Source organism: Aspergillus versicolor (genome assembly GCF_001890125.1).
Source record: "Aspergillus versicolor CBS 583.65 unplaced genomic scaffold ASPVEscaffold_2, whole genome shotgun sequence".
NCBI lineage: Eukaryota > Fungi > Ascomycota > Eurotiomycetes > Eurotiales > Aspergillaceae > Aspergillus > Aspergillus versicolor.
In genome coordinates this window covers 1,827,105-1,851,450 of record NW_024467525.1, presented here as the reverse complement: position 1 = coordinate 1,851,450, position 24,346 = coordinate 1,827,105, and the positions used below count along the sequence as shown (strand labels likewise).

Genomic DNA, 24,346 nt, shown 5'->3' with positions numbered 1-24,346 from the left:
GAACCACCGATGATGAATCGAGAAGTGAGCAGGCGCCATCCCAGAGAGCAAGGCAAGGGACAAACCGAGGATGGGGCTCGAAACTCGTCTTTCCAGAAAAATTGACAGGTACACGAAACAAAAGGAACCAACGCTGGGAACCAGCAGTTAGGATGACGAAGAGAAAGAGCCAGTCCTGCAGGCGGCCGGGGCATGGTCGTACTGGCCAGCTAATCGACCCATCGACAAACACTGGCAATGCGAAGTGGGTTTATTTTGCTATCATTTCGGGGGGTTGCTGTCTGTTCTTCTTTTTCATTCACTGTTTGACACCCCAGCCCTGACATACCTGGAAAGCTCTTGATTGCCCTGTAAATTGCTTTCTTTTTTACACCTGTATCCCGCTGTATAAGTCCTCTTTGAACAGAGGATGACTGCAAAACTCATTGCCCCCACTATATATCCCTCTCTTTCCCTTCAGCCTACTACTCATGGGCAGAGAAAAGGAAGAGGAGAAAATCCCCGCATCCCCAGTGTTGGTCTCTCCATTCCTAACAATAGTGAATCTTGCCCTGACTCTTATGCGCGCAATTTGCTCACTCCTGCTTTGGCATAATCCATATTCACAATTGTGCGAATTAAATTTATATTCTCAGTCTGATTTTTCACTTGTCCTTTCTTTCTTCCTTGTTGTGTTCCTTTCTTCTCTCTTTCCCTTGTCGCCACTGTTCCGGACGTTTATACCGTCTACACTCCCCAAGCTATACCGATACGTCTGCCCTCCTCGTCTTCACAAAAGAACGGAGTATACTGGTAATTGTACTCGCACCACCATGTCGACCCTGCTGCGCCCTCAGTTCTTCTGTACCCGCCCCAATGGCACCCTCACCCCCGTTATTGCAGTTGATGAACTCCCCGCCCACCTCTCGATTCGTGGCGCCCCCCGTGTGTTATCCCCAAACGAGACTCAAGGTATGACAAGTTTGGGAACTGTGGCCCAGCGCGGGCAGTTATACACTGTTGAAGGCGCTGTTGCTATTACGAGTCGTCCCTCTTCTACTGGCGGCACGAACCACCGCTCCAGAAACCATGACATGCAGTCCTCGCTCATGAGGATCCTGGCCGACGAAAACCTACCGTACAACCAGCGCATGGCACTTAGCATAGTGCTTCAACAAGGCTTTTCTCAGAACTGGCAGGCAAACAATCCTCCTGCCCCTGGCTGGATGGTTCCCAACAACGGTGGTAGTAGTCCTGGGGGTGCAAGCGGCCAACAGGTAAGTAGTAGTGCCCTCCGAGTCACACCATGGTGGCCTTAAACCCCATCAGTAAACGATACTAATTTATCCATGGCAGACCCATTTCCGTAACGTGAAAAAGGAGTATTGCTCCTACTGGATACGTCATGGCGAATGTGACTATCAGCAGCAAGGTAGGACTATCATTGACCCCCAAGCTGCGAACAGTGACTAACACAGACCAAAATAGGATGCCTTTACAAGCACGAGATGCCGCATGATCGCTCTATGCTGGAGAAGCTTGGTCTACGAGACATTCCTCGCTGGTATCGTGAGAAACACAACATACCGAGTATCTTGCCAAACGGACATGGCCACCCTCGCCCTCACGCCGCGAACGGCCATTCTTGGAAGGGCGATTCCGCTCTGAAATCAATCCAATATTCTACACGGTTGGACATGAACGCAACAGGCGAGCCCTCCAACCTTGAGAACGTTACCAAACAGAAACCCTCGACCTACCTCCCCACACAGCAGCGTCAGCAGGAGACTGTGCTCCCTGGAGCTTCCCAGATGGCGTTTCGTCCTATGAGTTCACCTACTGCTCAGCTTCCTCAAGCGCAGACACCGACAAGCCCTCCTGCACAGTTTAACGCTGTAAACAAGAAGATCGACCTCCTTTCTCTCGACCATGGAGATTACATGCCAAACAATAACCTGCTCTACCGTCCGTCCGAGACCAGCTTTGATGCACATGGGCACTCTCATCATGACGACCTAGTTCGCAGTCTCCAGTCTCTCACCGATACCCCCGGTCTCATAGGTGCAGACTATCTTACAAGTCCTTTTGAATCGACTGTAGGCTGTGGCCGCATCAAGAATGCGCAGAGGTCACGCCGGTTGTACCAGGGAACTCAGGGCGCCATACCTGATAGTGTCCAGGGACCGAATACCACTGACACCTTGCATGGCTTCCATAACCAGGCTACAGCATCGTCTAGCGGCGCCTCCCCGACCTCTAAGACCACTAGCTCACAGCTCGCCAGCCCAATGGCAGACTGTGCTCGCGGAAGTACTACATCGGAGCCCGCCACTCGCGGTCCATCTCCTACTTCTCTGTCTTCCGGGCCCAGCCCTGGTGTTTTCCGAGGTCGTGGAAAAGATAAGGGGCACAGAAAGGCCTTCGGTGCAATCGGCACTAAGAGGCACTACAGAAAACGATCCGTGTCCGACGACGACGACATGTTCTTCCACGGAAGGAAGTAATAATCGGCTCATTTCTCATACGGACGCTCTTACGGTTTATAAAGCCGACTTCAATCGAGTCCTTCCCGTACAATGCGAGTGTTTACCTGTGTTTCTTTTCTTTTCTTTTCTTTTCTTTGTGTTTCTCTACGATAATATCGAAGGCAGAGAGATATTTATTTCAATCGACCTCACGATACGATACGATAGTATGATATGATGCGATACGATACGGTGGTGGCTACTTGTCGCATAAATATACCTACAACCTCCCACAACAGAATAAATGTTGTATATTCATTGGTGAAGCGAAAATATGGCAGTTTCGATTTGGAAACAGAATCAAATGAGGTGGAATAGGATATACCGCGAGATGAGCCTTTTCTCTTCTCCAGTTTCTCTCTACTATACCGAACGAGTGAAACCATCGATGTACGTTCTTGGGATACAAACGCAGCAGCCAGGCTCGGTGAGATCTGTTTTACATGTAGCCGTGGTTGGATTATCTTCCCGTTCTACATCTACTTGTTCTGTGCATCTTGTTTACTTTCTTCTTCTTTTGTTTGTTTGTCTCTCTTCGTTGTTACTACCTGGGCATAAATATGTACTATACTGGTTGCATCCGTTTATACTGTGTTTAGTGGATTAATGAAATGGCCGCGGGCAAGTATAGGAAAATTAGAAAAAAAAAAAAGAGGAGAAAAGGAGGCCGTTCGAAGTTAGTTCAAGTTTTTGCTTTGCAATTCAAGAATTAAAACATGCTCCAACTCGCGGAAAACCAATGAAAGCTAAAAAAAAAGGTTGTTGGCTACTATATCAAGATAAGAGGTATGTAGGAAGAAAATAAAGTAATAGTAGTAGTAGTATAGTACATTGGCATGAGAAAAAACAAGTCTAACGGCCCTGCGCCATCCTCGAGTCCCCGAGTATTGCAATGATACAGAGATTGTACAACATTCATCAGCATGCGGTGGGATCCATAGCCCACCTAGCGTAGCTTCTTCTTTTGAGCTTTACCTCCGACTTTCACAGCAACCTTCTCACGCTCTGCAGTCGCGTGGGCCTTCAGGGCGGGGTTCAGGGATGGGAGAGCTTGAACAGCCTCCGCGATGACCGAGTTTCCATCCACAATAGTCTGCCTCTCTTGCTCAAGACGTTTCCGCTCGGCACGGTTGGCCTCAAGTTGCTTCTTGCGCTCCTGCGTCATGATCCATGATTCCGGGAATTGGTATCTCTTCTTTGGTTTGTGGTGGCGGGTGTCGAGGGGGATGTCTGCGAATGAGTCGCCCTCTTTCGCTTCCTTAAGTAGAGTGTTGACAATATCTCCTAGGTAACGCTTATTCTGGGCGCGGGTGCTGAACTTCTCGCAGGACATGCGGACAATATCCGTGTCTGGGTTGAAGCGCGGACCGACGAGCTTCTGGAAGGTTAGGCGCTGCTGTTCGGTGAGGTACTTGGGGACAAGATCGGCAGTGGATAGTTCGACAACAACTTTGCTTTCTGCAGGGTGGGATTCGCCCATATATGTGGTGTAACGGAAGCGGAGGATGTGGGTTTCTGGTGGAAGAGTGAAGGGCTTGGCCAGTTCTATTAGGGCAAAGGTGTCAGTTTATCTCGTCCATTTGCATATGGCAATTATGTTGTGCTTACTGCTTAGAAGTGGCATGTCCCAGGCAGCAATCCGGGCATATTCTCTGATTTCCCGATGGAGCTCAACCTCGGCGTGGGCCGCGGAGGTGATTTCGTCGTCGTAGAATTCGTCCTGATCTTCAACAAGACCGAATTCATCATCTTCGTTCCTTGCCCAGAAACCACGGACTTTCCCTTGAGGTTCTGTAAATCGAAAAGGCTCCCGCTTATTTACATCGTTCACTACCTGCTCAATCTCCGCAAACATGGCTTTTCGCCTTGCAGGGTCGTTATATTGCGCCACAAGCTTGCTCTGTTCGGCATCGAATTCCCGGCGCTCTTCCGGAGACATTAAATCATACATTGACCGCTCCTCCGGGGCTAGCAGATCCGGCGAGTACTCGGGCGCAGGTGGCAGGTCTTCGGGACGAGGGTCTCGCTGAGGAACGGGGTCGGGGGGGTCTTCAGGTAAGAATGTCGGAGCTGAGGCGGAGAAATGACGGTATGGGATGGCGATTGGGGCTCTCCGAGCCATTAGCCGGGCGGATCCGCCCAGCGACCTTGCGAATAAGGCCATTGTGTGAGGTAATGATGCTTTCTTGGTGGTCTGGAGAGATTTCGGTGGTTGTTTTTTTTGGCGGATGTCGACCTGGGCTTGGCGGCGCTAGTCCCGATTTGGCGATCCTGTGACGGGCCCTTCACGCTGCGATTGTCATGCCCGCTCTTGCTTTACAACGTACGCCATGAGTGCCTGTCAAAGGATAATGCTTCACGAAGATTTGACCTACATGACAGCGTTTTTGCGAACCTCCTAAGGCAGTCACAGGGCGAAACACTGGGAAAGTGACAACAAACCCCATCATGGCCCAGCAAGCTAGAAAGCTGTGCTTCGTGACAGTTGGTGCAACGGCTTCGTTTCATTTTCTTTTGAAGTCGATACTGGACCCTGGCTTTCTGAGCGCCTTGAGTCAACACGATTATACCGATCTCCTTATCCAGTTTGGGAAGGACGGACAGCCGCTCTTTGACGAGTTTGCCGCAAAGTACCCTCCTGGCGACCTCAATCGCCATGACATAACGGTGCACGGCTTCGATTTCAACCAAGCAGGTCTGGACAATGAAATGCGTCTAGCTCAAGCTAAACCCGCAGAGAATCGAAGCAGCGGACTAGTCATTAGCCACGCAGGTAACTATCGAACCCCAATTCTGAACCTAAGGCTGGAGCTAAACGGAATACATAGGTTCTGGCAGCATTTTGGCGGCACTGAGATTCGGTGTTCCACTTGTCGTGGTGCCCAATCCTACTCTTCAGGACAATCACCAAGAAGAACTTGCCGAAGTACTCCAGGATGAGGGGTATGCGATATGGGGCGACTATGGGTATGGTATACTCCCACGTAGCTGGCTGACTTGATCTGGGGTGCTAACTATACACAGACAGCTGTCTGCAGCCCTCGACCGCGCCGAGGTTTTGCGAAATAGGATGCTCAGCTGGCCTCCTGTCTATGGTACACAGGAGAGACAGCCGCAGGATTTGGCTGGTGTAGTCTCCGAGGAAATGGGTTACTTGGATTAAGTCGTCGGGCGTGTTGCAATGATTGTTAATTGGTCGCTGAAACTATTTTTCGGTTCTCTGGAATTAGACATTGCCTAGGGATCATTTACTAGTTATTTAATATTCAGGAATAATCAAGGTCCGTTGTCGGAGAAGATGTTGTTCTAAAAACTCGAGTTGTTGATATGGTATACTCCGTGGAGTGGCCCGAGCTTCTTTGCGGCGGAGCGCCATCCCCCAAATTGGTTGGTTTGCAGCCAACGCGCAGACAGAAGAAAGCCTCCTGTTCTTGACAAGAACCCACCATTTTACTTCCCCAATCTCTCCTTCTCAGCCCATCTCGATAATTGAGGTGCATTACTGCTCGGTTTCTCCTCCGCAGCTTTACGTGTCCCCAAACAACAGCCCCTAGGCCGCGGGGCCGCCGCCTCACAAACAAACCCGCGCTCCCCCCAAAACATCCCCGATCCCCCAATCGACCACCTCTCACACGCCCAATATCCCCCGTAATGACTGAAGCCACTCTTCACAACGCCCCTATCGTCATCGACAATGGCAGCGGCACAATCCGAGCCGGTTTCGCCGGCGAGGAAATCCCCTCATGCTACTTCCCATCCTTTGTCGGTCGGCCAAAACACCCGCGGGTCATGGCTGGCGGTCTAGAAGGAGACGTCTTCATCGGACAACGTGCCCAGGAATTGCGCGGCCTAATGAAAATTCGATACCCACTAGAACACGGAATTGTGACGGATTGGGACGACATGGAGAAAATCTGGCACTATGTGTACGAGAATGAGCTCAAGACGCTGCCGGAAGAGCACCCCGTTCTCCTTACCGAACCGCCGCTCAACCCGCGCAAGAACCGTGATATTGCGGCCCAGATTATGTTCGAGACCTTCAATGTTCCCGCTTTGTATACCTCTATTCAGGCTGTGTTGTCGCTCTATGCTTCTGGACGGACAACCGGTGTGGTTTTGGATTCAGGGGATGGGGTCTCCCATGCGGTTCCTGTGTTTGAAGGTTTCGCTATCCCCAATAGTATTCGGAGGATTGATGTTGCGGGGAGAGATGTGACGGAACAATTACAGCTGTTGCTTCGGAAGACAGGGAATGTGCTTCATACCAGTGCGGAAAAGGAGGTGGTGCGAATGATCAAGGAGAAGGTTTGCTATGTTTCTTTGGACCCGAAGCGGGAAGAGAAAGACTGGGTAAACAGTTATCACAAGTCGGAATCGAAGTACGCGGACTATGTTTTGCCGGATGGGCATAAGATCAAGGTATGTGGTGGACGTTGAGATGTACGAAGTACAATCTGACTCTTTCTGTAGATCGGACAGGAACGTTTCCGTGCCCCTGAGATTCTCTTCGACCCCGAGCTCATTGGCCTCGAATACCCCGGTGTACACCAGATCGTCCAAGACGCCATCATCCGCACAGATCTCGACCTCCGGAAGTCGCTGTACCTCAACATTGTCTTGTCCGGCGGATCAACGCTGTGCAAGAACTTCCCTGATCGATTAATGCGCGAGATCAAGCGATTGGCCGTCGAGGACATGAAGATTCGTATTTCCGCGCCTGCTGAGCGAAAGTACACTACCTGGATCGGTGGGGGTATTCTTGCTGGACTCAGCACGTTCCGAAAGGTAAACCCCATTTCTCACAGCTTCTGTATTCATAACTAACAGCGTGTAGATGTGGGTTAGCGCAGACGAGTGGCACGAGGACCCTGAGATCATTCACCGGAAGTTTGCTTAGGATGTGGCAACTCTCGACATCGAGAAGCTTGCCTGAAGCTCAGCCTTGTCCCCTTAGCAGTCATGCTGGGTCCCAGGCTGTAGTCTCGAACACGTACTAGAAAAGCAAAACATCGAGCACACTGGGTGCTTCAGCATGAAGACCGACCCATTTTGGCTTTATCCCGGCAGATGGAATACAGCCGCTTTTGATACCCCATCTCCTTTCCAAGGTCCTGTTAATCAATCCATATCAGCCTCTTAACGGCGTTACACTCATACAACCAACGATTCTTGATTCTCATGCCCGAGATCCGCCATGCAAATACATATATGCATACAGACACGTTAACTCATATCCTCACCCCGTTAGTTCACATTACTTGGTACCTGGTTTACGCTGGCGGACGATCTCATCACAAACTTGTGTGACATCTTCTCAACCAGGCAGGCTGCTATGGGTTTTAAAGAGGGACATGGCTCTTCTCTTTCTTTTCTTCTCCATATTTGTTTTCTTCATGTGTAATTTGCAGCGGCCGGATATCGATAGACATACAACGCACCTAGGCGTCTGCTTGTAAATAATGGAATCTGACTTGAAATAGAAACCAACTGTACACTTCACTGCATCTTTGTTTGTAAAACGATGGTCCAACTACCCAAACTAAAGCGGTGAGGCTACTCTAAGAATAATATATATTCAGGTTGTACAACTTCACAACAAGAATTTCATAAATCCAGATCACCATAATCGACTTGCCATGAAATATAGTACACACGTCGATGAGACGCAGACAGACTCTGAATCCGAGGTCAGAAAGTATACGGTATGGGGGACTCGGCGCTGGCTGAGCCATTTGCCAACTTGGCAGTAGGTCAGATGACGGATATGTCAATTGTCAAGGGTGGGGGGATTATCCGTCACTGACATGGCGAAACTAAATTTAGGAAGTGCTGCCGAGATCACCAGGAACAGGCAGATGCAAATCATGTGGTTGGCTTGGGTGTTCGAGGTAACTGTATTGTTTCTTTTGCTTTTTCGAGGCAGTGCGATGTTGATCATCCCATGCACATACAAAGGAACAAACAAATGGTGGCGTAATTGGTGATCGACATCCCATTTTTTTTTCTGGCTCTAGGCGGACAAGAAGAACGCCCCAGATAGATCTACGTATTTGAACAAGGAAGGAGCTGTCTGAGTGTTGCGGTTGTTTGATATTGTGGCTATGCTAAATATGGGCTCGAAGAATTTCTTCAAGATGCAAGACTTCGTCGTTGCTATGATAAACAAAGTAGAAGTGTACAACATACTCCTGGACGTAATGACCAAGGACCAAGGGATAACCAAGTTATCCAGAGATGGGGGGTATCATAGATTTGACAAGTAGTTGACTTGTTTGGTTGACGGACAAACGAAATTGATAAGGGGGGTCGATAGAAGCGAAGGAATTAAAAGCGTAGAATGCAGACGTTTGGGTGTGGAAGGTCGATTGACGATTGAAGATTGGAGAGTGGTGAAAATAAGAAGGGAATGTAAGGCAATAACTTTTTTTGGTGGTCGTAAGTCGTGTAGTCGTAAGTGTTGAAACCAAACGCCGCTTGATGCGCTGGAAAGAAGTCGCTGATAGAAAATCGGTCAAGGCGACAGGAATGATGACGCAAGTATGTCTTCTACGCCATGCCCCTGATCTTCTCCCAGCCCTTCTCAAGGCCACGGCGAGCCATGTCACGCGCACGATCACTTGTTGTGGAGATATTGCTCTTGGCGGAGGTCTGACTTGTTGAAGAGAACTTGCGGCTGAGTATGCTTTCGTGGTCGTTGTCGCGGTGGACCATGTTGCCAGCTCCGCCACGGCCGACGTGGTAAACAGGGGCGGCGCGGCGCATTTCACGCTCGAGCTCTTCATCGAAACTGAAGATGGCGCGTTCGCTGCTGCGGTGGACGTTGCCAGCGCCGCCACGGCCGGAAGTAAAAGTGGAAGGCACGCGCGAGTCCAGACGAGTGAGAGACGCAGGACCGGTAGCAGAGCGCGAGTCGGTGGTTTTGGTGTTCTTCAGACTGATGACATTACCAGCGCCTCCCCGAGCCGTATGCAGAGCAGGACGGCTGGTATGGGGGACAGTTGGATGCGGTTCAACGAGACGGTAGTTGACGGCAGGCATGGTGCAGAATTGATGCTATGATGCTGAACAGGGAGAGAGATGCATGAACGCAAGAGTCAATCTGAACAGAAATCGAGAATGATGAGTGAGAAAACTCTTCTGTGTGTTTCTTTGTGATCTTGTACTGGAGAGGAACCAACGAAAGCGGCGGGGGTGGCAGCTCTATATAGATTGGGTCCAGGAGACACGTTCCGGGGAAAGCATGGAAACAAGGGCAACCAAGAGCCAACAAGAGCCAAGAATGGCACGCAATTCCCCTGGGCGCATGATGAGTGGCAGACAGTCGTCAGAGACCCAGCGGTGCCGACTCAGTGACCCTTCCAGGCACACCACGCCGGTCACACGCTGAGTCCGCAGTGGAGCGCATCGTTTGCTCATCATCAGTGCGCAGCGCAATTTTTCCATCGAGGATCCATCTGGAATTCGACCCCGTCACGGCGCCGTATAATACCGTCACATTGCCCAGCGCTTAAAACAGCGGGAGACTCAGTAATCCAATGAGATCGGGTTTTGGCTGGACAGGTGATGCCTGCTCCGCAGTCTATTGGCCAAAAACAAGAAAAGTGGGAATTTCACAAGGACCACCTTGCTGCTTTAACCGTCATCTGACATGCAACCCTCCAGTCAATGCTGTGGCGAAACGTAACAGAAACTCGGGACTCAGCCAATGAGAGGGGCGGTCGGCGCACACTGCCGAGCTGTGGTGGTTTTGTGAGGGTAATGGAAACCACTTCTTGGTTCATGCCTTCTGTTTTCAGTTTCCCTGGCGATGATGATATTCGGTGTCTTCAGCAAACTACAGGCTTGGACGGTGAACACACCGACACTACAGTAACTTAACTTCAGACTGATCATTGTTGTCCCGAGTGCGCGCTTCACCGTCAACAGTCCGTATAGAATAGATCTAGAATGTGGCGGCTAGCCGTCTCCAACCGCTTGCCGCCGGCAACAAAGCGGAAAAATTTCACCCCCGCATGATCGAGTCGTCAGCGCCAGCCTGTCAAGCACAATTGCATCATCGCCAGCATATTTAGCATCGTGCGTTTGCAGTGGCATCGCCATTTGGCGCCATCAGCTGAGGGGATTTCGAAGAATGAGCTGTTTCCATGAGGCAAGGACGTGATTATTCCCTATTGAGGGCTGATGGCGATGCTCATTGTTTGTTCATTGAATGATTTTCTCACCGATTCGCTTGGCAAGAGCCACTCAGTTGATCTTCATTCCCCTGTTGCTGCATCGGCCACCAGGAATCAGACCGGCGTGAGCGTGGAAGATGCGAGTAGAGCCCAGACTGCGGCATTTTAAGTAATGGATACACCTTGTTAGCCTGTGAGGGCGCCCGGTGGGATGATGAGATCAGAGATGCATCGCGCAGCACAAGGATAATTACCCCAGATCTGCCACTGCAGGGCTGGACTGCCTTGGACTGTCTCAGCGCGTCCGCAAGAGGAAGCTCGCGGCCAAGAGTGGATTCGCCTGAAAACTCTTCATCTCCACTCATCAAGTAAGATGGGGCCGCGTCTTGCCGTCTTGATGACTTTGGTTAGTTCGTTCTTTGGGGGAATCAAAAATTGGGAGAGCTCAGACTCGCAGCAAGGACGGTGTCGAAATTCGACAGTAGTCATGAGGCTGAGCCCGAGCCTCTTCTGGAATGCAGGCGAACTGCCGGACTGTGACCGAGGAATGACTCGGTGAGAGTCCCTTTCCCCGGATTTTCGCCCCAGAAATCCCTCACCATGACGTACGGTGTCCAGGAAGAACACTTTCGCCATCTCCAATTTCCCATGTCCCTCGTCCAGATGCAGGTGCAGGTACTCTCCTCTTTCTTCCCCGCCCTCGGATCTACCTGCCCGTAATTGCACCCCTTGGGGGATTAAACCTTGGGAGTCGGGTTCCTGGCTAGCGACATGTCCTGACGCCTGAAGAGCCAAGTTTACCCCTCATTCACCTGACAGTGTCCAATCTGCCACTCCCTTTTGTGACTGAGTCTGAACTTCAGTGGGTTAGATTTGTATGATAGAACTGTAGGAGAAAGATGAATCTGCTCTGATATGGCTTACGCTGCCACAGCAACTCTGCTGAGAGATGGCCAGTCTCAACTAATGGGTCTCATTCCCGACAGGTTTCTTTCCCAACCCTCCTACATAACAGCCGTCATCCAAAATGTCATATAACGCAGGCGGAGCATATACCAGACACGGTCTAGTTGTCGATAATAAGTTAGACATCCATTATGACCGCTTGACCCGGGGGACGAACTAATACAAGTGTAGTTACCCTACTATCCGCCTCACGGCCAAGGTTCTCCAGGGGCTTAACTGTGCAGTCACCGGCTTCACCAATGGTCGTGATGCCCTTGCATACCTGGCCGACCGAAATAACCCACGGCCGCACCTGATCTTCATCAAAGTGAGCTAGCTAATCTTTCCCCTACCGTATTCCGTTCCCTCATTAGTATATCTGACCCTCGGTAGATAAAGGGCCTTGGATATACCCCAGACGGCCACGAAGTAGCCCAAATCCTTCGAACCCAGGCCCCGTTCATCCAGGATCCAGTTCTGCAATCCACCCCAATCATTGGTTTGACTGCAATGGGTCAACTTCTCCCAGAAAACCTCAAGTTTATGAATGATATGCTACATAAGCCGATGAAGGTTCGCGATATACGATGGGTGTTCATAACATGGATGAGGAGGGACCCGTGGCAGCCACATCCGAAGATCTAACAACTTACTGTGTAGATGAAATAATGTAAATCACAACGTGGTCGAGAATGAATTGCTTTGATATAGTGACTGACGCCTTAACGCCTGAGGCAGAAAGATATTATTCTGCCGGAGCTGACCGCCCTGAGATAGTAAGCCGCATCGAATATCTTCATCAACATCTCCCCATGCGACAGTTCGCCACTACTGGACAGCAGATAGGATTTGTCCACCATTATCAATACAGCATACTGAAACCCTTGGGATTATTTTGCGGGTTAATTTTATTCTACGCCTTTAGCCCGAGCTATATTACTCTCAGACTCCGAGTGCAGCTACAGCGCTCAAAAGATCCACGATGCCGAAATATAAGTGACCCTTCCCTGCCTGCGACATTGTTCTTCTGCTAACATCCGATGTACTCTTCTGTAGGTTGCCTCATTCGCGAGCCTTTACTGTCTTCAAACCTATTCGTCGCGACGCGGTTCTCCGCTCTATTTCATCTCTGAAACCCGCAAGCCCACCGTTTACTAACTCTACGTTCGATATGTAGGCGACTATTGCGATGTTTACTTAACGCACGACTCAATGAGTGTGCGAAAGGCGCATAACTCTGGACGAAACCATTTGAGGAACGTTGTGGAATATTATCAACGTAGGACCACCGTCCATATCCATACAGCAAAACCACCTAACTCATGATTGCAGAAATCGGACAAGAAAAAGCGCAATCGGTCATCGACTCGATCACATCTTCATACGCCGCTGAAGGACAAGCTGTTCCTAATCCCGCAATGGTTCCTCCGGGCGCTTATCCACCTCCCTTCGGATTTCCGGGTGCGTACCTCTGATGCCTACATTTTGACCCTTCCCTATCCTATACGTCCACCACAAAGCAAGAGCTAACATATTTTGACTTACTAGGTCAATTACCTCCTCCACCATTTGGTATTCCTCCTCCTGGTCCAGGCGGTGCTCCTGGCATGCCACCTCGTATGTCTTTTGCATCCATTCCCCCCACCTCCTACCTTACTCAAACTAATATCCACCAACTAGCGCCTGGAGCACGAGGTCTCCCTTTCCCTCCTCCCTTCCCCCCAGCTTCTGGTGCCCCCGGCCCAGGAGGCCTTCCACCACTTCCTAACATGCCCAACATGGGACCTCCTGGCTCTGCCCCACCCCCGGGCCAATTCCCTCCCCCACCAGGCGGCTTCCCCCCAATGCCTCCGAGCTTTCAGGGCGGCGGTGCGCCGGGCTTCCCACCCATGCCTGGTGCGCCGGGTCCAGGCCCTGCCGGTTTTAGCCCCAGCCCGGGCCCTGGGGCTGCCGGACCACCCGGAGGAGGAGCTGAAGGGTTTGCACCCCCGCCTGGGATGGCACCAGGGGCTCCTGGGCCGCCGCCTGGGATGGGGGATCAGCGGTGATATGATCTGACATTTCGTTATGTTGTACTATTTTCTCCTGCTACTGTACGTTTTCTTAAGACCTATGGATCATGGATCTTTTGTGATTTTCCGGCGTATGATGGGGTTTCTTCCGCTTCCTTCCATTTCATGATTCTGTTTGTCCGTTCTGGTGAGGATTCGAAAAGCTAGAAACGGCATTGCATAATACACTACTTTAAATTACAGTCCAAGTAACTTGAGTTGACTGATCTGAGACCACGTGAATACTTGACTGATTCATATGAACCTTTGTAACTTGGACCAGTATATTTACGACACTACGTTGCGGTATCTATTAATGACGAGGGCAAGAGCGAAAAAAAGAAAGCAAAAAAAAAAAAAAAAAATTGAAGTTAACGTCCAGAGCGACGTAGTAATATGATTATGGTAGTCTTCCATAATTAATAACAAAAGCAAGGCAGGGGCATCGGATAGAACCCTGCCGCGAAATATAGCACATAGTCCGCAAACCCAAAGTCCTGATCTCCAGATCCAATGCTTCAGAACGCCGAGTATATAAATAATGAGCAAGAAAGAAAAAAAAAGAAAAGGAAAAGGAAAACCTGGTGAGGTGTTAGGAGAGAGTGAGAGGAAAAGGAAAGTTCAGTATATCACAGGATACGCAAGGCGAGCAATATCAAATAGCAACAGACGATGGAAATTTGAAGGAAAAAAGGGCACAAAGTACCATTGGTTACAAGAAGGAATAAAGCACGGGTCGAGCGGTCAGTCCCTTCCCGTACTCGGCCATAACTTCATCTCTTAAGCAAAGCTAATCAAGCAATCGTATGAAAGTGGAAAATTGGAAAAAGCACAGAAAGAAAGCTCTTTTTAGTGGTCATAACCAGCCCCTCTTTGCCATGGGCTTTGGTTGTTCTGTGTTCGGTATCCGTTCTGGAACGGGGAGGAAGTAAAGCTTCGAGGGATCGGTGATTGTGACCGTTGGATGTGGTCGGCGCCACCAGGGCCTCGCCCGCTGTTGTCGCTAGGGAACAACGGAAGCGATGGGTCAACAGGCGAGAGCGGGGGCTGACCAGCCGTTGCGGTGTGATTCGGTTCAAGGTTCTGGCGGCTGACGCTGGCGCCATTGCCACTGGAGAATGAGCCGTTGTCATCGTCAAACGGATTGTTAGGCTTGTAGTTGGTGGTCTTCATATCACCGCGAGCGGTAGCACCCAGCGCATCCAATTCGGTAGTCAGCTGCGTTTGCGATTTGATAAACGAGCCTCTGTCGTCTCTCATGGGCTGGTAGCGTGTGTCAGGGTTCTTAGAAACCATAGCATAGATCGACGCAATGAGCACCAGAATCAAAAGTACCAGGGCAGCAACAGCATTGATCACAAAGAAGACAACACCCATGACTCCAGTAACCAGACCTGGCTGGTTGAAAACGTTGGAAAAGAAGAGGAGGAAGATAGCATTCAAGAATTGAACCGCGGCGATAGAGATGTTATAGATGTTGGTTTTCTTGTCCATCCACGGCCGGAGAACGCTAACTGCGATCAGCATGGCAGCTTCGAGGATAACATAGGCGACGGTTTGAACCACGGGAGCCGGCTGAGCGAGACCGATGAACATGCCCTTCACAAACAGATAACCCAGGACGGGAATAACGAAGTAGTACGCAGTGGCTCGGTATTGCACATAAAGGAACCCCCACTTATTCAGGCAGGTCGGGTCTGAGTAAAGGATGTAAGCCGGATTCTTATGCAATGCGATCGACCGTTTCGCCAGGCTGATGACCTTGAACGAAGCCCAACCCAAAGTTGCCAGGAGAGATAAGAGCATTATCACAGCGAGCACAATTTCGGCGGGGGAATCGTTCCTGGTGAATTCCCATAGACAAAGGATGCACATTTGGGGGAAACCGATCAAGGTTAATCGGAAGAGAATACCACGAGTAACAACTCTCCATCCGTTGCGGAAGTCCTGGAATTTGTCACTCTTCATCTTCCCGTGCTTAGCAAGAAGCTCGCACGCCCCCTTGAAACAGACGACGAGAAGCATAACCAGAGCCACGAAGACCACGAAGAAGATAAAGCCCGTCAAGAAGATGTTGGTTGCTTCAATTCCAGCGACGAATGCGACACGCTCAATTCCACGCACTTCTTGGGTTTCAGAAGTGGCCGTCTGCGAGCCGTCTCTTTTAGCAAGGGCCCCCACGGATCGTCTCGCTATACCGGTCGCGGTATCAAGAGTTCGCTTCTTAAGGATTTGAACCGAAGTGGTCGAGAGCTGGGAGAGAAGTGTCTCGGCAGTTCCTCCAGTGGAACGCTGGTACCAGGTACAAATATCTTGAAGGAACCCGACGCGAATAACACCCATACTCCATTGGAAATTTTGAGTCCAAGATTGGACAATGGGCGGCAAGTGGATAGAAGTCATACCAATCATGGCTTGCGATTGGTAGAAGTTAAAGAGGGAAAGAGCATTCGCCGCAACGTGAGCAGCAGTGTTCGAGTGCCCGAGGCCGGAGGTGATAGCAGATGCAGTCAAACCTAGACCGGCGATGATGGCAGTAGTCCATCCGACGCCCTTTTGGTAGACGGTTTTACCATTCGAAAGACTAGCCTGGAGACAGGCAATACTCTCGTGTGTCTCGGTGGAATTGATGTAGATGCGAACGGTTGCATCAAGATCTGGAACAGTGAACGCAATGCCTAGTTATAAGGTTAGTTGATTTCTGTCAATTTTGGAATACCGCGGTTGGAAAGACGCACCTGGAATCTGATTGACGAGATCACTCCCAACTTGCAAGGGAGCATCCGTGATGTTCATTTCACCAGTGTTCATGGGGCAAAGACCCTTGAGTTCCGGGGTGTAATCACAAGGGTTGAATGTCTTCTGCAAAGCAGTATAACCGTAGGCGTCAAGGGAAATTGTGGCCTCCACGAAACCAGAAATGGCGGAAACTCCGTCAAATCCGACCACAAGTGAGTCATTGTCGGGCGTGTATCTGACGTTGAAATAGGTAGCCGTAAAGTTGTTGCTGTCCTGGCAGAGGGTGAGCGCCTTGGACTCAATAAGCCTCACAGCGGAGACGAGAGGGCTCTGAAGCACGGCGACTAGAAAACATAGTAAAAGTGATAACGTCCGCATTTTGGCGATTTTGTGAGTTCCGATCCCTAGCGCAAGTTACGAACGAGGACGCAGGTTGATAAAGGGGACCCAGTCGCAACAATGCAAAATAGTAGGAGAATCCAAGGTGGTATTGTGATTAGAAGCTGAACTTGGCGGTGCCGGATGCGGAAGGCGTTGGAAATCAGCTCTCGATGGTTGTAGGCGAAGTGGGCCACAATCAAGACACGAGAAGAAGTCTCCGGTCCGACTTTTGGTGGTAATGAATTCAAGAATTATTGCAAAAAAGCCGCCGTTGCGATGTTCACAACGTCATGGACCGTTGGTCGGAAAGAGCGAAGCACCAGGTGGGTGAAATAAACTAGGTGTCAAAGTGAAGACTAGCGAAAGTTGAGAGAAGTGAATTGTATGCAACGAAAGTTAGAGTGCTTGGAGCGTGAGAAAAGCGAGCGTGGCGGCGACACCCAGTATTGCCGAAGATGGAGAGGTTGGACGGATGAGCGTCTCCTGGCCGGGGACTCCGATCTTGAAGTGTCAAGGGCGGACGGACTGACAGACAGGCGCGAGTTCGCGGACGGAGACGAACGAGGGAGGGAGAAAGGGTCGAGAAAAAGAGGGGGGAAAGAAGAGAAAGAGATGACGGAGGATGGAATGTCGAGACCCGGCGTGGCAGTGATGGTTCTTCTTCAGGGGATCTCGTCGCGGTTGGAGGAGAGACGGGCGGGAATGCCCTGAAACTCGCGGGAATGCGAAATGGGGATGGGCTGACTCAGCACGGGGGGCAGCAGGTGAAATGGGACGATGGGCCCAAAGAGCGGCGAAAAGTGTGGATGGCCAATCAGGGGCGCGCACTCCAGTTACTATTCTTACTCGATCGAAGACGGTCTCGAGGTTGACGCTTCAACGCTGTCCCACGTCAAGCACTGCTGCACAAGTCGCAGGGTGCAGCGAACACCGCCAGTTTCTACTGAATGGAGGCGAAATTGCCCAAGAGTCTTGACTCTTGACCTCTTGTTGTCGGCCGCTTTCTCTCTTGGTGCTGGCGGCCAGCCAACACCGGATTGTGCACGCGCGTCCTCAGGGGATCTCAGCTCCAGGCCCAATGGCGGGTGATTCCCATGCGCTTAATCCACTGGGTCAACTTTTGATTTGTTCCACTTCCCACTGATAGTCAACGTGAATTCCTTCATAATTAATATGACGACGTAACGGCCAAGCGATGGCGACAAGCAGTTGGACTGCTGATGCCATCCAACAGATCGCTGATCAGACATCAAACTCTTTGGCGCCCAGCTTCCTTCCGTGGAGAACTCTGTTGCCAAGGCTAGTCCCATATCGGGTTTTGAGGTCTTCCATAAAGTCATCTTCAGTCCCATGGTTATTCTTCTGCCTATTTCCAAATCTCGAGCATGGCTCATTTGCTATTAATAAACAATTTTCTGTCAAAAAGAGGCTAAAGAACTGACGGCTTCTGCACCTGAAACCTTGTCTCAAACTGTGCGAGTCCCAACAGAGCGGTCTCGCCATTGAATCATCACCCAGTTCCTGAGGTCTCACCAAGAACTACTTTGATCACCAGATTCAAACCCTTAAGTCATTTTTACATCCTCAAAACACGCACACTGGTCGACCTTTAGGCAATATATCCAATGAAGTGAAAAATTTCTCTCTTTTGGCCTCGTTCTTAGCGCCGAGTCTGCTGTGAGGGGATTACTATTCGTCTGCCCCATATTGCACAGCCCCCTCCTTTACGACCACGAACGAGTAACTCAAGAATACGCCGGAGTTCTTTCTCAAGACTCGCAATTTAATTTCCCATGACAAAATCTTGAAGCAGGCGCGAGATTAATTATTCAAAGAAACGCCACTGGTAACACTGACCTCCTACTGTGGACTCGAACTTCATGAATGCCAACCTTCAACCTTCATTGTTCTGTTGTCGTTGGCCGCGTCACACGCCTTCTTCTGCACGTGGAGTTTGGATGTGACAGAAAATATCGGCCGATGGTGCATCTGACATGAGATCTTCAAATGACAGATAGTCGTTCACTCTTCAGAGTCCCCAATAATAGTGACAGAGTTGCCGCGAACCAGAAGGTATGGCTTGATGGCGCGGGTGCCTTGACTATGTATATCTGCTCGTGCTGCAAAGTACACTTATCAAACAATCTGGATCAACGGGGACTCTCGATTCTTGGCCGCAGGCTTTGAGCGCTGAAAGCAGACAATGCCACCAAAGGTCGGAGCATTATCCAGCGCGCCCGAACTTCCACCTGCGCTTTTATTCAGTGCCTGGAAAGTACGCAATCCATCCCCCCAAGACGCGGGAGATGGGCCGCCACCTGTGTGCAAGGCCCGGCTCTGGAAGGCTTACATTTACAGTATACGCCTGTGTTTCGCACCACGCTCTTTCAGTCTGGGACATCAATCATAAATGCAACAGGCAGCAGCCATTCTAACTGGAAACCCCATTCCCAACCTCTACCGCTGAAATCTTGAAAATGGGTTTGGCACGTGCTACCAACTACTTTATCTGGGTAAACCCCATTATCGCCACGATCCCACAGGTGGCCGGTGCGAGGACAGGCTGTCATTTGCATCCATCGCGCCTGCCCCATAAAGCATTGGTTTTTGTTTCTCAACCTTTGCTTGCTTGCATCCCAAGCTCCCAAGTCCCGATGACGGCACGGTGGGGGTAGCAGTGGGGCAGATGACAGGAATATGTATTTGGATCTACACGATTTTGAGAAACGCTGCAGATCGTGCTCTTGAAACTTGAGGCTTGAACATAAGCCGTGATTTTTATAGAAGTCTCAGGGTTCGGAGGGGAACGCAATCGCTGACGCCGCCAGTGGCTCTTTAAGTGTCGGTGGTTTCGGAAAGTCAGAAAGGCCAGGAAGACGCCATGCAGATCAACACTCACGGCGTGTTCATCTTCATCATGCTGCAGATCAACTGGGCCGATCAACGAGTGTAGACTACGACATACGTAGTGACGCCTATCCGGGCACCCGCGGACTCCATGGCTTCGGTCAGATGGCTGGAACCCCACAATTTCCCTGCTTCCATATGATATCATCTCAGTCCCTATCATTAGTTGCAAGACACGGAGTATGCTGGCCAAAGTTCCCAGGAATGAAGCCAAGGATGCAAGTGAAACGGGTTCTTCGCTCCACGAGGCTGCGACCTTTTGATACCCACGCAACAAGATAGGAAAGACAAACGGAAACCCTCAAGTATGTCAACTGAGACCTGTGAACTTGAACCAGGTGTTCCAAGCTTTAACCGGCTTTATGTACTCGGGGGTACACTCGAGGGTACGTGTTTGTATACCCAGTCACCAGCCCATTAGAGCCTAGAGCTGTTGTATATTTATTGGTCGGTGAGTTAATAGACTTCTAAGGTTGGAAGAGCAGCATTTAACAGCTAGACACGGGAGTAGTAAGTTAATAACGCTCGGTATGCTGGCTATGTATTGCCGTAGACTTCTTCACGAGACCAAGTTGCGTTGACAAACTCCAAACCATGCTTTGCTAGTTGTGGGAAAACTTCACAGTAACTTCTAAACTATCATTGAGCCGATTACTACCTTCTCTCACTAAAAACAGTACCGTTACAATTGATATGCTCGTGTTAAATGTTTCCATTGTACATCTGGTATACCAATTCGATAACTTGGAAGATTCAGGCGCGTCGGGTACGGTGTTGACTGAGGTGCTCCGATAGGGTTAAACCCCCCAAAAATATCAAAACTGAGCTTGCCAATTTTAGATGACAAACAACTCAAACTCGCCCACAGATCCAAGAATCTCACCGTATTGGATATTTATACTGTCGCCGGCCCAATTGTGTTGCACTTGTGCCGTATATGCCTGAGGCAGCTAGACAGAAACCTTATCATCGCTTATCATCACGTGATGCGGAGACGGAAGAAAAAAAAGCAAAAGCGCCGTAGCAAAAAATTCAAGTTCCCGCAGGTTCGCCAATCAAGAAATCTCCACCAACCAAGCTGCTTAAGGACGACTTCACAAACAGAAGAATCCTGTAGCCAAGATGCCGGCCCCCGTCGTGGATACCGCAAAAGACATCACGAAGAAGCGCAAGAGAAAGCACGGTGGAAGCGCTCGCGCGACCGAGAACGGCGAAAATGGAGCAGAGACCAAGCCAAAGACTAAGTCGACTAAGGACAAGGATCTCAAGCTTGCTAAGAAGGTCGTGAAGGAGGAGGCGCTCAAGAAGCGGAAACTGAGCCCCTCGCCCATTGGGGAGGAAAGTGGAAGTGAAGAGGAAGAGCAGGAGCAGGATGCTGTTTCCGAGGAGAAGGGTGCTGAAGATGAGTCTGAGGGAGAGGGGGAGAAGGCGCCCGAACTTCCTTCCGTGGATGCGGTCAGCTTGCCGCAGCCGGATGGTGGTCCCAAGAAGTTCACGGAGTTGAATCTCTCCGAGAAAACGCTTCAGGGGATCAAGGATATGGGATTCGAGACGATGACGGAGATCCAACAGCGGACAATTCCTCCCCTCCTTGCCGGCCGTGATGTTCTCGGTGCTGCGAAGACTGGATCAGGGAAGACATTGGCTTTCTTGATCCCTGCTATTGAGATGCTCAGTGCGTTGCGATTCAAGCCTAGAAATGGTATGTTTGTGATTCCAATGCTCTAGGTACAACTCCTAACTTGGCTTGTCTCGGATAGGTACCGGTGTTCTTGTGGTGTCCCCCACGCGCGAGCTGGCACTTCAAATCTTCGGCGTGGCCAGAGAACTCCTCGCGGGACACAGCCAAACGTATGGTATTGTCATTGGAGGCGCGAACCGACGCGCGGAAGCGGAGAAGCTCACCAAGGGTGTCAACCTACTCATTGCCACACCTGGTCGTTTACTCGATCACTTGCAAAATACCCCCGGCTTTGTGTTCAAGAACCTGAAGACCCTTGTTATCGATGAAGCGGACCGAATTCTGGAAGTTGGTTTCGAGGACGAGATGCGCCAGATCATCAAGATCCTTCCCTCCGAAGATAGACAGACTATGCTGTTTTCTGCGACACAGACCACCAAGGTTGAGGATTTGGCGCGGATATCGCTCCGACCTGGACCTCTGTACATCAACGTGGACCACAGGAAGGAGCACAGTACGGTGGAGGGTTTGGAGCAGGGATACGTCGTTTGTGAGGCTGACAAGCGGTTCCTACTGCTTTTCTCATTTCTGAAGCGCAACCTCAAGAAGAAGATCATTGTTTTCTTCTCCAGCTGCAACTGTGTGAAATACCACGCCGAACTTCTCAACTACATCGACCTGCCAGTTCTGGATCTGCATGGAAAGCAGAAGCAGCAAAAACGTACCAATACTTTCTTCGAATTCTGCAACGCCAAGCAGGGAGTTCTCATCTGCACGGATGTTGCCGCGAGAGGCTTAGATGTATGTTTTCTCACCATTTTTTTTTCTTTCACTATCGTCTAACATGATTCTAGATTCCCGCTGTTGATTGGATCATCCAGTTCGACCCTCCGGATGACACTCGTGACTACATTCACCGAGTCGGACGTACGGCGCGCGGTGCCGAGGGCAAAGGTCGCAGCTTGATGTTCCTCCAGCCGTCCGAAGTCGGGTTCCTGAAGCATCTCAAGGAAGCGCGAGTGCCAGTCGTGGAGTTTGATTTCCCAGCCAAGAAGATTGTCAACGTGCAGTCTCAACTGGAAAAGCTGATTAGTCAAAACTACTACCTCAACAAGGTAAGCCGGCAACCCATGCTCGGTGTATGCAAACATGCGACTAACTCCCACCCCTGCAGTCCGCCAAAGAAGGTTACCGTTCTTACATCCAAGCTTATGCATCGCACTCGTTACGCTCCGTCTTCGACGTCCACAAGCTGGATCTTATCAAGGTGGCCAAGGGCTTCGGTTTCTCTGCGCCGCCTCGTATCGATATCCAACTTGGGTCGAGTCTTAGCCGAGACAAGAAGCAGCAGCAGCAGGGACGACGCAGTTACGGCAGCCAGTCAAAGGGCGGGTTGAAGTTCAAGAGGAAGCACGAGGATGATTAATTCTGTCGGTTTTGAAAAGTCAAGAGTACATACGTCTTTTTACCTAGGTATGCTTTGTGATTAGCATAAGGTTCGGAGTTAACTGTGCTTGTTTTGTTTGTTTTACATAGCTTTGCGCTATACAATGCCGCGGTGTTGGATTTCATATTTATATTTATTTACTCAAAAAGTTTCTAATTACTTCAGAGCTACCCTGACTAAGATTTACCGGGGAGAAAATTAACTCAGCCAGAACAGTCGGCTGAGCAACGTTGTAAAAAAATAGATAAATAAGGCTGGTTCGCGTGTTCGACGATGAAACCTGAAGAAAGCGCGAGAACGCAAGGGCGTTGCGAAGGGATAACCGAAGCTTAAATAAGGTAAAGCATGGAACATCATCAGGGGAGATCGGATCGAGGCCCTCATTCCAGGCGATAACCTAAAGTGAACATACCCGGCTTGTGCGCCTCCTAATTATGTGAAGTTTAAGGGTTGAGGTTCGCCCTGAAAATAAAGTGTGCGGAACCAGAACCAGGGACTCAATTCAGGGTCGGTTCCACGGTTCTTCGAGTAAACAAGTTGCAAGTTAAGTTGAAACCGTGTGGCTGGTCCGATCAACCTCGGTGGCTGGACACCGACTCAGTGGGCTCCCACTTCACTTCACTTCACTTCTCCCAGCGGGGTCCATCCTCCGGACTTACTTGCGGCCTCGTGTGTGATAGCCCACGGATGCAGCCAGAAAGACCCCTACCCAATCACCAGCCCCAAGTGGACAGAATGGCAAAAGGAATGAGATGGATGTGATGTGACGGATGAGTTGGCAGCAGGATCGCCAATCGATGGTCGTCCGGGAGACCCGCGGTCAGTGGGCTCCATCTGATGCAGCTTAGTCGTGCTGGACGGACAGACACCTGCCATGGCACACAGGACGGAATATTTTTTCCTTCTTGATGTCGGGGATGGGACCCGGTGTCTCTGTACATGTGTGACTCGAGTCTTGACGATCGCTGTGGGTGTTTCAGTAGAGACGTCTTGTACTGACGGCATCGTTCTCGGGTTTCACCATTTGCGGGAGGCGCTCGGGCAAGATCGACTTGGGTACGAGTACAAAGTAGCTGGAAACTTGGGTCACGGTATAGCAGTCTATCCACATCTAGCTTTTCCTAGCTCTCGGGGAAGGATGGCCCATTATCTCCTTACATCCCTCGGTAGATGAGATAAATGGCTGGGGATGGGATCCCGAGGACCGTTGCCACTTACTTCCAAACACCACTTGGTACCATAGATAGACAGTAAGACAAAGATACAAGTCCGAGAAGGAGATCGGATCTCGAAGATGCTACCCAAATCGCTTCACCCTCGATACTGAACCGAGAAGGAAGTCATCCGACGGTGGCCATGGTGCTGATACAGTCCAGGCCGGAGGCGACCAAGAGGCTGCTCCCTACCCACGTCAGAAGCATGGACTGTCGCCTTGCGTGGTAATAGTCTCTCCCATTGAGTCAGGCTGAAGAGCTGGAGCTTTGTTATTATTATTATGGACCCAAAGGAATGCCCGC

General features: G+C 50.4%; 9 protein-coding genes across 9 annotated transcripts; 6 read left to right on the top strand and 3 right to left on the bottom strand.

The window, feature by feature from the left end:
- Positions 1 to 812: 812 nt before the first annotated feature.
- Positions 813 to 2,483, top strand: ASPVEDRAFT_126291 (uncharacterized protein; the record flags this gene model as incomplete). Its single annotated transcript, XM_040806353.1, has 2 exons — positions 813 to 1,260; positions 1,468 to 2,483. The coding sequence occupies 2 exons, from the start codon at positions 813 to 815 to the stop codon at positions 2,481 to 2,483; spliced, it is 1,464 nt and encodes a 487-aa protein (XP_040664244.1).
- A 529-nt stretch (positions 2,484 to 3,012) lies between these two features.
- On the bottom strand, positions 3,013 to 4,690 carry ASPVEDRAFT_185950 (mitochondrial 37S ribosomal protein mS35). The gene is made up of 2 exons (XM_040808964.1): positions 4,113 to 4,690; positions 3,013 to 4,049 (listed from the first exon to the last, which is right to left on the bottom strand). Exons 1-2 carry the CDS (start codon positions 4,666 to 4,668, stop codon positions 3,451 to 3,453), a joined length of 1,155 nt encoding a protein of 384 aa, XP_040664243.1. The 5' UTR covers positions 4,669 to 4,690; the 3' UTR covers positions 3,013 to 3,450.
- Positions 4,691 to 4,838: 148 nt separating this feature from the next.
- alg13 (N-acetylglucosaminyldiphosphodolichol N-acetylglucosaminyltransferase catalytic subunit ALG13) lies at positions 4,839 to 5,799 on the top strand. Its single transcript, XM_040811599.1, has 3 exons — positions 4,839 to 5,277; positions 5,333 to 5,471; positions 5,529 to 5,799. Exons 1-3 carry the CDS (start codon positions 4,953 to 4,955, stop codon positions 5,665 to 5,667), a joined length of 603 nt encoding a protein of 200 aa, XP_040664242.1. The 5' UTR covers positions 4,839 to 4,952; the 3' UTR covers positions 5,668 to 5,799.
- Positions 5,800 to 6,155: 356 nt separating this feature from the next.
- On the top strand, positions 6,156 to 7,401 carry ASPVEDRAFT_80124 (actin-related protein ArpA; the record flags this gene model as incomplete). Its single annotated transcript, XM_040816819.1, has 3 exons — positions 6,156 to 6,923; positions 6,975 to 7,289; positions 7,339 to 7,401. The coding sequence occupies 3 exons, from the start codon at positions 6,156 to 6,158 to the stop codon at positions 7,399 to 7,401; spliced, it is 1,146 nt and encodes a 381-aa protein (XP_040664241.1).
- Positions 7,402 to 9,050: 1,649 nt separating this feature from the next.
- Positions 9,051 to 9,542, bottom strand: ASPVEDRAFT_50177 (DUF3602 domain-containing protein; the record flags this gene model as incomplete). Its single annotated transcript, XM_040814271.1, has 1 exon — positions 9,051 to 9,542. The coding sequence occupies one exon, from the start codon at positions 9,540 to 9,542 to the stop codon at positions 9,051 to 9,053; it is 492 nt and encodes a 163-aa protein (XP_040664240.1).
- Positions 9,543 to 11,593: 2,051 nt separating this feature from the next.
- On the top strand, positions 11,594 to 12,268 carry ASPVEDRAFT_25350 (response regulator; the record flags this gene model as incomplete). The annotated part of the gene is made up of 3 exons (XM_040809769.1): positions 11,594 to 11,664; positions 11,816 to 11,951; positions 12,017 to 12,268. The coding sequence occupies 3 exons, from the start codon at positions 11,594 to 11,596 to the stop codon at positions 12,266 to 12,268; spliced, it is 459 nt and encodes a 152-aa protein (XP_040664239.1).
- A 221-nt stretch (positions 12,269 to 12,489) lies between these two features.
- On the top strand, positions 12,490 to 13,942 carry ASPVEDRAFT_461603 (putative U1 snRNP complex component Yhc1). The gene is made up of 5 exons (XM_040813488.1): positions 12,490 to 12,675; positions 12,801 to 12,902; positions 12,956 to 13,023; positions 13,208 to 13,240; positions 13,304 to 13,942. The coding sequence occupies exons 2-5, from the start codon at positions 12,836 to 12,838 to the stop codon at positions 13,679 to 13,681; spliced, it is 546 nt and encodes a 181-aa protein (XP_040664238.1). The 5' UTR covers positions 12,490 to 12,675; positions 12,801 to 12,835; the 3' UTR covers positions 13,682 to 13,942.
- A 581-nt stretch (positions 13,943 to 14,523) lies between these two features.
- Positions 14,524 to 16,791, bottom strand: ASPVEDRAFT_25348 (transient receptor potential ion channel family protein; the record flags this gene model as incomplete). The annotated part of the gene is made up of 2 exons (XM_040809767.1): positions 14,524 to 16,352; positions 16,413 to 16,791. The coding sequence occupies 2 exons, from the start codon at positions 16,789 to 16,791 to the stop codon at positions 14,524 to 14,526; spliced, it is 2,208 nt and encodes a 735-aa protein (XP_040664237.1).
- Positions 16,792 to 20,677: 3,886 nt separating this feature from the next.
- On the top strand, positions 20,678 to 23,157 carry has1 (ATP-dependent RNA helicase HAS1). Its single transcript, XM_040808591.1, has 4 exons — positions 20,678 to 21,403; positions 21,462 to 22,183; positions 22,237 to 22,497; positions 22,557 to 23,157. The coding sequence occupies exons 1-4, from the start codon at positions 20,824 to 20,826 to the stop codon at positions 22,806 to 22,808; spliced, it is 1,815 nt and encodes a 604-aa protein (XP_040664236.1). The 5' UTR covers positions 20,678 to 20,823; the 3' UTR covers positions 22,809 to 23,157.
- Positions 23,158 to 24,346: the final 1,189 nt, after the last annotated feature.

Bases quoted from the DNA above. Each gene is read 5' to 3' on its own strand.
- ASPVEDRAFT_185950 (XM_040808964.1), bottom strand. From the start codon at position 4,668: ATGGCCTTATTCGCAAGGTCGCTGGGCGGATCCGCCCGGCTAATGGCT. The intron at 4,050-4,112 runs GTAAGCACAACA...TTGCCCTAATAG, and splicing joins GGACATGCCACTTCTAAGCA to AACTGGCCAAGCCCTTCACT.
- alg13 (XM_040811599.1), top strand. From the start codon at position 4,953: ATGGCCCAGCAAGCTAGAAAGCTGTGCTTCGTGACAGTTGGTGCAACG. The intron at 5,278-5,332 runs GTAACTATCGAA...CGGAATACATAG, and splicing joins ACTAGTCATTAGCCACGCAG to GTTCTGGCAGCATTTTGGCG. The intron at 5,472-5,528 runs GTATGGTATACT...AACTATACACAG, and splicing joins GCGATATGGGGCGACTATGG to ACAGCTGTCTGCAGCCCTCG.
- ASPVEDRAFT_461603 (XM_040813488.1), top strand. From the start codon at position 12,836: ATGAGTGTGCGAAAGGCGCATAACTCTGGACGAAACCATTTGAGGAAC. The intron at 12,903-12,955 runs GTAGGACCACCG...TCATGATTGCAG, and splicing joins CGTTGTGGAATATTATCAAC to AAATCGGACAAGAAAAAGCG. The intron at 13,241-13,303 runs GTATGTCTTTTG...TCCACCAACTAG, and splicing joins TGCTCCTGGCATGCCACCTC to CGCCTGGAGCACGAGGTCTC.
- has1 (XM_040808591.1), top strand. From the start codon at position 20,824: ATGCCGGCCCCCGTCGTGGATACCGCAAAAGACATCACGAAGAAGCGC. The intron at 21,404-21,461 runs GTATGTTTGTGA...TGTCTCGGATAG, and splicing joins GCGATTCAAGCCTAGAAATG to GTACCGGTGTTCTTGTGGTG. The intron at 22,184-22,236 runs GTATGTTTTCTC...ACATGATTCTAG, and splicing joins TTGCCGCGAGAGGCTTAGAT to ATTCCCGCTGTTGATTGGAT.